General features: G+C 33.0%; 1 protein-coding gene across 3 annotated transcripts in view; it reads right to left on the reverse strand.

Annotated features, from left to right (window-relative positions):
• Med13l (mediator complex subunit 13L) overlaps positions 1 to 13,733 on the reverse strand; it is a 309,479-nt gene that overhangs the window by 131,230 nt on the left and 164,516 nt on the right. For all 3 annotated transcript variants that reach the window (XM_076855405.2, XM_076855448.2, XM_076855371.2), the window contains exon 4: positions 4,124 to 4,207. In XM_076855405.2, coding sequence (XP_076711520.2) covers positions 4,124 to 4,207 — 84 coding nt within the window. The remainder of the gene's footprint in view (positions 1 to 4,123; positions 4,208 to 13,733) is intronic.

The raw sequence follows: 13,733 nt of genomic DNA on the forward strand, positions 1-13,733 counted from the left end.
AAATCTATACTATTAAACCTAAAAAGTTCACATATTTTCTGAATATGTATGTTAGACAGTATAGACTGTTAAAATTTTTAAAAACATTTAAAATTTTTAAATTTAAATCAAAATAATATACTTTTAATGTGTGCTCCCTGCCACTGGCACATACAAAAGTAATGAGACTATCTGAAAATATGTGAGAATTTTGGAATATCTTCCAAGAAGAGGGTGAGATCACCCGTAAGAAGTAATGGCAAATTAATTCAATTAACAGCCCAGCAAGCTGGTATTTGTGTTAACATAGCTTCTGTACATCTGATAATGAGAAAAGGTCAAAGAACCAAACTTAATGAGGAAGGGGGGCAGGGAATCAAAATGTTTCATTAAAATGGCTTTTAAGACCAAGGTATATAGATTTCAAATTCTGCAATAATAAAATGTGGACAAAGCTACAGTAAATTAGGAAACACACTTTTCCACTCAAAAGAAATTCCATGATCAATGATTTCTTTTTAAAGTAAAATAATGGTTTTTTATTACTTTATTTGTAATCATATGTTGGACAAAGGGCTTTTTTTTTTTTTTAGTTCAACAAACACTTTATACACCAGAAATTTTATGTTTGATTTTAGTTGTCACAACTCTTTAAGACAAAACCAAAATTTTCATTATCAACTTTCAAATCAATGGTATAAACAACAAAAGATCTCAATATAGAGAAACATTAAATAAATTTCTATTATCCTTTTCAGTCTAGTCGGCCAAATATATACATGCATACATATTTAATATATAATATGTATATTTTTAAGAATTATCCCCAACATCATCTTATATATAACATTAAGAAATCTTTTAGAGTCTACAAATAAATAATTTTGTTTAGTATCAACATGAAGAGCAAATACAGTACAAGAAATTATGTTATTAATCTTACTGGTAGAACTCATTAAAAAAATATATTTGCCAGCCTGGCACAGTGGCTTGGGGTACTGAGGTAAGGGGCTCACAAGGTCGAAGCCAGCCTCAGCAATTTAGTGAGGCCCTGTCTCTAATAAAATATTTTTTAAAGGGGGTGGGGGATGCCAGTGGTTAAGTGCCCCTGGGTTTAGTCCCCAATACCCCCCCCAAAAAAATTATGTATTTGCCAACACTCTTAGAATTACTTAAGTTACCTACAATAAGCAATATGATAAATCTTTTGGAGGATAAGGTAGGGCGCTGAAGATTGAACCATGGGTCTTGGGCAGGCTAATCACACAATTTAATGCCAAGCCATATCCACGGTTCAAATATGGTTTGAAGATAAATCACATTTTAATCTACTGAATAAAAATATCTGGCTGGGCATGGTTGCACACATCTGTAATTCTAGCAACTCGGAGGCTAAGGCAGGAGGATCACAAGTTCATAGCCAGCCTGAGAAACTTACCAAGCTCTAAGCAACTTAGTAAGATTCTGTCTCAAAATTTAAAAGGGGCCTAGGGATGTGGCTCTGTGGTTAAGCGGCCCTAGGTTCAACCCTGATACACATACACACATACACGTGTGTGTGTGTGTGTGTGTGTGCGCGCGCAAATTATATTCTTTATTTACGTGAGATATTATTTATTAAACTTATTCCTTTTATCTATATAATGGCATCAAATAAAAACTGTTCTAAAATACTTATCTATACAAATGATTTGTTTAGTACTGGACAACAAATTTCTCTTCCCCACTGGTCACTAAACTGATACATAAAAGACAAATATAAGAAAATTCACTTCTATGTTTTCTCAACTAAATTATAAACTATTACATGAAATGTCTCATTTGATCGTCACAATAACTACATAAGATGGTAATAACTATTTTTCAACTCAATATCAGAAGGAAAAAAAACAAAAACACAAAAAGTTCCACTCAGAGAAACTAAACAACTTATCTGAAATCAAACTTCCAAAATATGAACCAAAATATCTTCTAAATTCCAAATGCCCTTTTCTACCATCACTCTATTCATACAAAACAATCTGGAGGAGAAAAAGTCCTCACACCTAATGCTGTTTGTTTGTTTTTATATAGCAAATGCCAACTCATAAACTTCATCTTTGGCTTAATAATTCTCCTGAAATATTGTTTCAGAATCATTAACATTTCTGAATTAAAAAAAAAAGTCCACAATCATGGCTATAAGATCTAAAACTAATTCAATGACATTGCTCAGACATCTGTAGCCTCCAAGTTATAGCAAATCAAACATCCAACACAGTGCATGCAATATTTACATCTGGCTTGCTAAAGTTACGATGATTTTTGGAATCTAAATTAAATGTAAAAATATACAAACTCTATATCAAATAAACTGATAGTGACTTTTGACTATTAATGTTATTTTTGCTATTAATATCATAATTGTTACTCCTTTGATCTCTACATTTCAATATCCAGTGTCACCAAATAATCACATGAACACCTACATCTGATAACCAAAAATTTTGTGACTAGCTCAGTTAATCGAGATGTAAGAATCCATGCTAACCAAGGGGAAGCACACTAAGAAGAGTAGATAAGATCACTGGGCTTTAAATATGTGTGTGTGTGTGTGTGTGTGTATAAACACATATACATTTAACCATTTAGTATAATAAACATAAAAGCCAAAACCTTAATCATATAGAAAATCTAAGTCCTCTATAAATTAAAGGAAAATGTTAAGATTAAAACTAAAAAAATCACAAAACACATTCACTAGTTAGGTCAAATAAATATATATAAATGAAAAAGTCCATTCTGTCAAAGTATCTGTAAATATAATCACACTTGTACATACTCATACCTTTCTAAAAGCACTTTTATCCTTTTTTAGGTGTAATGTGATGCATATAAACTAAGTTCTGCTTAAGTTTTCTTTTGTAAATACTAAAGATATTAAGTGTACTTAAAAAAAGGGAAATATTTCAAAGAAGTTCATGGTGATTTAGCAAAGAAAACTACCAGTGCTCATTTATCCAATATAAAAAGAAGTTTTTATAAATGAGATTTGGTTAATGAAGAGATTCCACAATCACTTCATTAAAGTGTTAAAATGGACAGATTCAGGTGAAAGTTACTAATTATATCCCCAGTAGGAACTAATAATGTTAAGACAGTAATGTTTCCTAAAAGGAAGTGAGTTGCTGAAATTCTCCAAACAGAAAAGAGCTCTAATCTGTAGCCAGCAGCTAGGCCCCTTGGGCAAGTCCACTGACAGCAGAACAGAGATAGGTGCACCCTTCTCTTCAAAAATAATCATCATCCACCTAAGATTCCTACAAAGTCTCTGCTATGGTCAGAGGTAGGTAAGGTAAACAGCAAACTTTTGAGGGCTTTGTTTTCTGATTCTGGTTTGAATGATCTAAAATTCCATAGTTATTCATTAGTGTCAAGTACTGATTTAAGTCTATATATATCATAAATGCTGGCTAAATGTTTAGGATTGCTTAGAGGAGTAATTCATAGTCTAGTTTTTACAGGCGCCAAGGAGTATCAATCAATACTATACAATTTCCACTGTTTTAATTCATGTGATGATTTTTGTTTTGTTTTATTTGTACTGGGGATTAAACCCAGGGACATTTTGTCACTGAGCTACATCCCCAGCCCTTTTTATTTTTTGATACAGATTCTCACTAAGTTGTTTAGGGTCCTGCTAAGCTTCTGAGGCTGGTCTTGAACTTGCAATCTCAGTCTCAGTCTCGCGAGTTGCTAGGATTACAGGCATGCGCTACCACAGCTAGCTCTCTTGACTATTTTTAAAGTTATGCCATACAACACTTCAAGGAAGAAAGATTGAGGAATGATAATGAAAATAACAAAAGAGAATGCCTAAATTGCAGATCATGTAATAAATAAATGGTTTAGACAAGAGTATAATGACAATTACCTTTCTACTCCAATTTTTCATATCCAACAACAATAATATTGTCTCATCCAGGAATCTAAGTATATCTAAGCAATTATTAGAAGATAATATCTCATCCAGGAATCTAAGTATATCTAAACCATTATTAGAAAATAAATAAATAAGCTTATCTCCTCACCCAATTTGTCCCCAAAGACAGTTGCGGTCAAACAGAAGAAAGTGAAAAGCCAAGAGCACTCCAAAAAGACTCACCTTTTGTTGACTGGCTTTTCGTCCTTTTCATAGGGTCGAACAAACCACTTCCCAATCCTAACGAAGTTCTTGTCCATTAGGCACCTACAATAAATCCATGGATAATTACTTTTATAGATTCAATAACAAATTAGCAAATCAATGAATCCATAATCCCAGATTAAAAACACCAATAAAAATAAAACATCTCCAATTAGACTGTCAAAGTATTCTTGTTACTTAAAAGTTTTACATTACACTTACTGAAAGAACTCCCTGATTTTGCACATGGATTTTTTATGCCCATGGGAGAAAATAAGCAATATAAACTGGCTGAAGTATTCCCAAACCTTCTTACACTTTAGAATTACTTCAAATTGAATCACACTTCTGCAGTGAATTCAATTCTTGTGTCATGAAGGATGTCAGAAATACAGCATTTCTTAAGATGCCTCAGAGATATTCATCTGAGCCATGGTCACTCATCTTGCAAGTTTTAATGCTGGGTTTTTGTTTTAGTTGTGGTGTGGTTTGATTTTCTGGTTTGGGGTTGGCTTCTGAAAGGTAATCCTTTAGGCAAGACTCTAGAAAGGGGGGGGGGACGACATAGCTTCATCTACTTAAGTATTTTCCTTAGAAGGCATAGTAAAATACTTTAGTATTCATTTTACTCATATCTAAACTGCTACCCACTTCTGTTTCCATGCCATGTTAGTTGTGTTTCAATGTCAAATTGTAGAGTATTCTTTCTGAAACATTAAGTGGAAACTAAGCCCTAACCACAGAAATACCAATAATGCTTCAACAACAACACAGACAGTTATGACCAAGTTCACCCATGTGCAGGCAAATGAAAACTGTATCATAACTACCATCTGGCCAATTATGAGATGTCATTGATTGTAAAGAGCATCCCAAATTTTAAAAAATATAAAATTTTTTGAACTGATGAAATACAGTAATCTCCTTAATACCATTCAATGAAATATATTTTGTAAGAAAAAGTGTCAAGATTGTTGCATATAATTCTTCTATATGCTACCGGGTAAAGAGCTATATAGCAATTCTTTATTCAATATTCAGGCAATTCTGTACTTCACTTTTGTCTCTGTAATTTCTACAATATCACGGACAAAAGAAAGAATTCCAGCCCTCACCCTACTCATTGCAAGTTAAATGGGTTAGTAAATGGCAATAGTTTTTACTGGCCACAATGTAAATCCCTTTGGGCAGAATGAATATGAAACACTGTGAAATCAAAATGTCACTGGCATCAACTGGTTTTATACCGAAAACTAATTTCTATAACAATTTTCTTATTCTTAATGGAGAAATTCATTTTAAAAATAACCTAATCTGACTTCCTAAGTTACGAAATTAAAGAAGCATACTTTTTAATGTTAAAAATTATATGACTTTATTAAATTTAGAATACAAAATACAGCACACATCCTCAGCTAAATAGATACCGATTTTCACCAAAGGTGAAAGTACACAAGAAGCAAAACTGAAAACATGCCTCCACAGTTTATTCCCTAGCCGAAAGACATATTTATTTTAGATAGGCTGTATATAAATAAATATTTCCAGTGAAAAATCCCAAGTTTGATATCAGGTTTCTTCCATCAATAATACTATCAATAATCACTTGAAAAAACTGCTACTATCACAACTACACATGTTGATCACCAGGCACCGTGTCTCATTTAATTCGTGTAATAGTATAAGTGAAAAAGCTAAACACCTAACCAAGGTCACACATATTATCAATAGGAGAAATGCCATTAAGCCCAGGTATGTCTGATCACAGAAACACGAAATTTAACTATTACCATTTTCTTCATTCTTTCCTCATTTCTTAAATCCAGATATATCTTACCACTGAATTAATGTGAAAGTGTTTCTTTATTCTCCAAAAACTGCTGCTAAATTGAAGGTAGACCTTAAAATCAATAATGCTTTTAATGAAAGCAACAGGCTGTGTTACAGGTACGGAATCCCATCAAACACTAAACAGTCTTCTAGTGACATATCTTCACCTAGTAAATAACATCTTTAAAAAAAAAATCACTCTCTCATAAATGCCTTGAAGGTCAAAATTCAAAAGAATTATTTAGTAAGTAACAAAGACAATGTGAAATTTACAGAGTTTAGTTAGAAAATCCAAGGCTTTATAGAATATGAAAGAAAAAAAAACAACAAGATATCTGTGACTAAAGGACAATGTATAAAAGTGTATTTCAAAATCCTTGCCCTTCTGTGTAATAAAAGTCACAAATTCTATTCACTGACTTATTCTAGGAAAAAGCAGAGTCTGGAATGTGGGGGAGCAGCACACAGCCAAGACCATTCAAGGACAAAAGCAAATTGCAAAAGGCTAATGACTGCTATCTGAGAGTAACTCTGTGTGAATGTATCTCCTGGAGTTCCCACTACAGATCATATTTCTTTGTCAGGCAATGTCAACAAAAGGTTATTATCACTAATATACAGAATAGAATGGAAACTACCGATCCTTTAATCTGAACCATCTGATTCCAAAAGAGAAGAATAATGACATGTGATTTTTCAATTGCTAATCAGTTATCTATGTGATAAGTGGTTTCCAACACAGTGAAAGAAAAACATTGAGAACATAGAATTGCATTGAATAAAGGCGTGTTTTGACTCTATTTTGTATGTATTGGTGCAAGAAGGAGGATATTCAAATTTGGCCCCTCCAAGATTAGTCAATACTACCTGGAGAAGAGGAGGCTTGTCTTTGTTAAGGAGAGTTCTACCACCTGGCTGAGTGATGACAGTATGCTGACTCAATAGCAAGACTATACTGAGGTACTAAGTCCTCCTTTCTCAATCATTTTTGGGTCATAGATATGCAGTTTAAAAAAAAAAATACTAATGAGAACTACTGAGAACTATGCATAGAAAAAATGCACAAAAGAGCAAAACGCTCAATTCACAGGGCAGGTAAAAACTCTATGAAGTAGATTCTAGAATAAGAATTTCCATATTAAATACTACTACTGATGCCTACTTACTCTGCTTTGGCCTGAAATCTTTTATTGTGCCATTCTCTCTCTCCTCCTCTAATTTAAATATCAACCATCTTTGCCCTATCTCAAATCAAGCAGGCACATCCTCTTAACTCTACAAATCACCTTTGCACTACTCAATTGTAACAATTAATTTCTATGGCTCATATTTAAATGCCTATGATATAATATACCTTATGTTCTACTCTACAGTGATGCTCAATAAATATTTGAGAAATGAAATTAGATTATTTTCCTATTCATAAAATAATATTGTTGTTCTTTTTGCTTATAACCACTAATATGGGTAGCCTCATAGTATTTGAATTTTCTTGTGTGTATGTATTCTCACACTCTATATTTTGAGGGAGGAAAATATCTACCTATCTTATTCTTTATAGCCTATCACTTCACACTGCAAACTAAAATCACAGAAGATACTTAAAATACAGGGAATCACACAACATGAAGAAAACTAGCATGTTGAAGAAAACTAGCACAAGTGCCCAAATGCCTTAATTACATTTGAAGAATACAGTTAAGCAAATCTCTTGAGACAATTCTAAAGTCTAAAAATTACACCAGAAATATAATGTTCCCTTCTTTATACTCTATCAATCTTTATTTTCTTATATTTGAGGATCAAAATTTCTACTTTATTTCACAAACAAATTAACCTAGCAGACACACTCCATCTGCCACAAATTATTTCAAGTCAACATCACAAATAGTGCTAAGTCATTGTGATCCACATTTTTAAAACTGCTTTACTATTAAGATATGATTTAATTCTGTAAAGCTTCAGTATTCTTATAAGATCATTATGTGATGCCAGATTATAAAAAGTCCTTTAAGCACCTAATACTAAAAAGCTATTCTTATTCCCAATCTTCTGCCACCTCTCCCCATCCCCCCACCAAAAAAAATCACTGTTTCAAAAAGAAAAGAAACAGCTGCTGAAAAATAAAAATGAAATCAGGTTGCATGTGTGTGTCTGTGTCTGTACCTAATGTTTCTGTGTCATGCCATATGGCTCTGAATAATTAACTACAAAGTGCAACCTGACTCCAAAATTGGCAAGCCACAATCTCCAATCCCAAAGCCACAGGCAGACATGATGTAAGATTACAAGCGCTATAGCATGCCCAAAGCCTAAGCCCCTCAGCAAGCCATTTCCCAGGTGGGACATTATGGAGGTATAGAAGGAAGGTCACTACCAGCTCTGGCTGCTTCTGTGCCACTCAAATTATGTACACATGTATATAATTAATTTCACTGATTAGAAAAATCCAAGTACAGTGTTTCCCTATGATACCCTCAACCAAATTGCATCTTAATGTCATCATTGAATTACAGAGTTGCTCACATACAATAAATTTTATGTAACTGTATGCCAAAACACCCTACTCCAATCTTATCAAAATTCCCTCTATTATCTCACCACTCAAATTTTTATCAAACATACATGCAGAGAAGTCCCCTTCATTGAAACAGCAATGTTCCCAAATTCTAACAGAATAAAATCTAACTCCTATGACCCAGGGGCAGAAGAAAGTTTTTCTAACTAAACCCTAGATATTCATTACCCTGGGCTTCCACTCTGCCCTAGTAGATAACACCTGTTGCAGCCACACAGCCTCAATTGCTCCCCTCCTAACATCCCTATAAGGGTAAGCTCTTTTACAGATGTAGCCTCACCTCAAATTCCCAAAGAGCTGTATCTCTCTTATCTAGTTTCAAAATTTAAGTATCTAATCCCATTCTCCAACAACAAAACTTCATTATTTTTGAGTTTTAATCCATGCCCTGCTCTAAAAATATTAAGTATAATGATTGCTTACATTGAGATTTCTTTCTAGACATTTACAACTAGATCTGTTTCCAATCATGTGTATCTATAATTTTTGTACTTTCTTCTTAGTTCTAAGGACTCATTTTCCTTCTGCTGTTAAAAAAAAAAACTGCTTATTATGCCATTTCAATAAAATGGCAATATACTGATTACTCATTTCTTGCCCCTATTATCACATTATGTCAAGGACCTTCAATCATGTCATATCACCATTCCTTCAACCATATACATACCTACCCTCATATACTTATTAATCTATGAATATACTTCTTATTCTGAAATCTCTAATCTACCATCTCCTAAGGACAGTACTTGCTCGCCCTTTGATGACCATCTCTGTCAGATCACAATAACATAATACACCGAGAACTAGAAATCTATGAATACAACATTATTATTGTCATAATTATAATTCCAATTTTCGACCCATTGTTTTTACTGTGTTTCCCAATAAAATTTAAAAACACCAACTCTTGGCAAACCAAGAAGCGCTGGGACAAAGGCAATTTTTTTAACTGAGTTATAAACTACCATGGAGTGAATATGCTGGCAGCACCAGTGGACTACTTAGAAGAGGACATGTGTCTCACATGTGTCCAGTACCCCAGATGAAAGTCTCCCTGCAGAAGCATGGACATGACAGAGCACAGCAGCTTCAAAAGCCTCGCCTAATCTTCTACTGTGTACAAAACTCTGATTCAAATTTTAGAGCAAACAAATTTCTTTCCATAAAAATTAGCTCATTTATTTTATTCTAAAAATCTTCAAGAAAATGAAAATTAAAGTATCCTAACACACACAGTGCCAGTTTGACAGCATTTTGCCAGACATTTTAGGTATTTCTACAAAGCTATTTTAAAAACAAGATTTTCATTAGTACCACATACAGTCAAATCACTGAAACAATGTTCAAAAAATTGGTTTTTTGAAATGCACACATTTTCTGGCTTTTTCAGAAGTTTTTCAATTAATCCATGGTTTTCTTCATTGTCATGAGACAAGTAACAAGGACATGATAAATTGTGAAAGCTTGGATCAACTGTGACAACTTAAGAGTAGTAGGCATTAAAAATGCCAAATGAAGAAACTCCTGAAAAACAATTGCAAATTTTTGTTTTCCATACTCTAGTCACAAAGTACTTTTCCATTAATAACCTAACCTTAAAATACAGCACAACCTTGAAAAGATTATTATGAATACAAAACAAAATTTCTAAATTTTACTAAATTAAAAAACTGATAAAGAATTTTAAAAGCTGATAAAGAATAATTTGAACTAGTACATTAATAGCATATAGGGGAAGAAGAGAAAGATGTGGGGGAGTTGAATGAGCAGAGATTCCATATAAGTAAAAACTATTTTATTATTCTAGGAATTATGCCAGAAAGAGATAATCAATCATGAAGAAAATCATACGCACACTTACTTTCCCCCAAAGAACCAGAAAATAGCATGATAATCCAAGACTACAAAATATAGAACATCTAACCACTCTCAGATTGTGGAATTCTAACTAAGAGAATACCAAAGGAGCCAATGTGAGCTTGAAGGTTTGAAAAGAGTATATAAATACATCTATGATTATATTCTAGAACGATCTGTTTCAGTGACATACCTGGCAGCCATCTGGAGTTCAGATTACCTCAATTTAGGTATGGCAGATTTATCTTTTTCCCAAACATATGATTTCTCTCCCTGTCTCACTGACATTGAGCTTGACCATGTGACTTTGCTCTCTGCTCTCTACCAAGGAGCTCTGCAAGTCTGTAGACAATGGTTGCCCCATTAGCAAGAGGATGTGGAATAGTATTATATAGTCAACTATAGTCCCATATTTCCAGGATTTTAAGAAGTCTTACTGAGGTCAGGGTAACTAAGTAAAACACCCTAAAATCAATGGATCCTTTTACCAGGTCTTCTGTTCATGCAGCATAACTGAACCTAGCCTGGACTGATGAAGAAGGCCAAAGCAATAATTTATGAAACATTTATGACACTTTAAAGTAGAACAGTGGCAATCATATTGGAGAAAATGGAATCAAATAGAGGCATATGTGTAAGGCTTGCAAGGAGAGATAGGGAATCAAAATCATATGCTATGAACTGTAAAAAAGGAAAGGAAAAAAACTTAAGTTTGCTATCAAACAGGTAACCACAGAGAAGTTGAATTGCATGAGTTATGTATGACCCCAAAGGAGAATACTAAGATAAAGAAACAAAAGTTGTAGGAAGACAGATTTCTACTCAGTACAAAAAAAAAAGGACTTTGTAACCCTGAGTACTCCCTGAAGATGTAAAGCTGTGTTCACATAACCAGAAGTGTTCAAAGAAGGAATGACCAAGTAAAAAGGATATTACAGAATGCAATCCCAGAATTGGTTGGTTGAATAGACTAACTTTTAAATGTTGTCTCCAACTCTGCAAAGAGTTGATATTTCACTGTACTTCTATTAGCTATAATAGCAGCTACCCATTTATTGAGCTCTTATGATGAGAGAACTGTACTGAACCAAACAACCTTTCACCATTTTATAGGTAAATAAACATGGGTAAGCTTATCACATAGTTAAGTGGTAGAGCTGAAATTCAGAATATCTCCTGTCTCTGAAAGCAACAAAAAAAAAAGGGATTTCTATAAATATGTGCCCCTAGACAGATATATAACATACCACCAAAAACACTGTCTTCTGTATGATACCTTTATGGAAAATGCTCTTGAGTAGCAGTGGAGTTTTTTAACTTGTTTTTTTGGGGGGTGGGGTGGGGGGTATTAGATGATCTAAATATCCGTAACATATTATAGGCAAATAGTGAAAAGTTAGAAATGAAAAAAAGAGTAAATAAAAGATGAAATTGTGACATTATTGTACCTTAGAATGTAAAATATTTTACACGGTGTCAATACAGTATTATCTCAGCACCAATGGTAACAAAAAAATGAAATGATTTATTCTGTGTAGAGGTTTTTGTTACCTTAAGTTTCTAGAGTAATTATTTTAATCCTTCACTGAAGCACATCATTCTGTACACATTAGCAATCAAAGCCTTTTATGTAAAGAAGATCAATTTATATGACTCCCCCACAGCTGTGATCTAAAGTTTCTCAGGGTAATATATGAAATTCTTTTAATTAAACATATTCTTGCACTTAAAAAAATAAATTGCTGTACAAGCTTTGTTACTGTGTAAACTGAAGAAAAAATTGTTCCAGAAGCACACACTTCTACAAGTGATGCTGCCCTGGATAATCTGTTCAATAACCTCAATTCTGCTTTCCATGCCAGAACCTCACAACGTCCACATGGAGAAGCAAGTCAACATTACCTGAATAGTACTTAGGCATAACAGAAAATTTCCAAGAAAAGGGTAGCAAACTATACCTGTGTTAATTTAGGTTGTAAACAGGTGAGGACGTTATAGCAAATGTTCTAAACTCAAGAAAAATAAAAAGGGCAAGTATATATTAATCTTTCCAGTTTCTGTTGACAATGAATAAAGAAAGCTGACAACAACCATTTAAAATGCTTTCCAGTTTCATGAATGGGGTAACTTTCATTCATAAACTAAATACATCGTTTAAATTAAATGAAGAGAAGAATATCATTTTACAGGACAAAAGGATTAGCAAAATTTTTCAAAAGAATCCCAGATTATGCATATAAACTTGTAGGGAAGCTTGATTATTAATTGTTTTCTAAAAGAAAAGGTAATTCCATTGGTCTCAAAATTAACTCTTGTAATTCAAATAGAATTCAAATAAACCATTCTGGGACTATTTTAATTAATGAATACAAACTGAATTATGCAAAATAAATTTATGGGAAAAATTAAAAATTATTGACATTTAAAACATGTCACGCACAAGTTGGATATATTATATACATTCAAAAAAACTCTTCAGTGACCCATACTTTACAGGATTTTAACAAGACTAACTGAGGTCAGGGTAACTGTCTAAGTAAAGCATCCTAAAATCAAACCAATTTCTAACCCAAACATCTTTAGATCTTTCCCAAATTTTACTGTGTGTTACAATTAATTTTCTCAAAAGTAATAATTTAACTTGACCTGGACTTTAGTTTTCATCATAATTCTGAATTCGTGAGCCCAGAATAAATGAATTATGCTCATTTTTTTCCCTTCTCTGCTTTTGGGCTCTTCTAATTTTCTCTCAACAAAGAAAAAGAATTAGCTACGATTCAAACTACAAGACTAAAAATTCAACCACAAATTCATTAATATTTTTTGAAAGGAATAAACCATTCCTTTCCAATTTTAATATTACACACTACAATATTAAAAACTATATACTTTGTTCCACATTCCTTAGAAATTCTATATTTTAAAAATATGCTTAAACGTACATTAATTACTAAACCAGTTTAAAAAACAAAAACAAAAAAGACTCATTCTAACACAGCATTACAGAAACAACAAATTTTCCACATTTTCCTCAAGGGAATCTGTATGTAATTTTGTTCTGTTGTATTTTGCAGTAGGGGAAGAGAACTGAAAAAATTCAGAATATTTAAGAGTACTCAATGGTTAAACAAAATCAACACTTCTATGAGTATACAACACCTTAGCAACAGATAATCTCTACGTCTACTCCAAATTACAGGATTGGGACCAAAACTAATTCAGAATGAAAAAAATCAAGAAATTTGGAGGGAAGGGATGTTCTACAGTTAAAATATCTGAAACAGTGATACTGTAATGATATCATCTTAGCTGACAGCTTGGCTA

This window comes from Callospermophilus lateralis, chromosome 1 (assembly GCF_048772815.1).
Source record: "Callospermophilus lateralis isolate mCalLat2 chromosome 1, mCalLat2.hap1, whole genome shotgun sequence".
NCBI classification, from domain to species: domain Eukaryota; kingdom Metazoa; phylum Chordata; class Mammalia; order Rodentia; family Sciuridae; genus Callospermophilus; species Callospermophilus lateralis.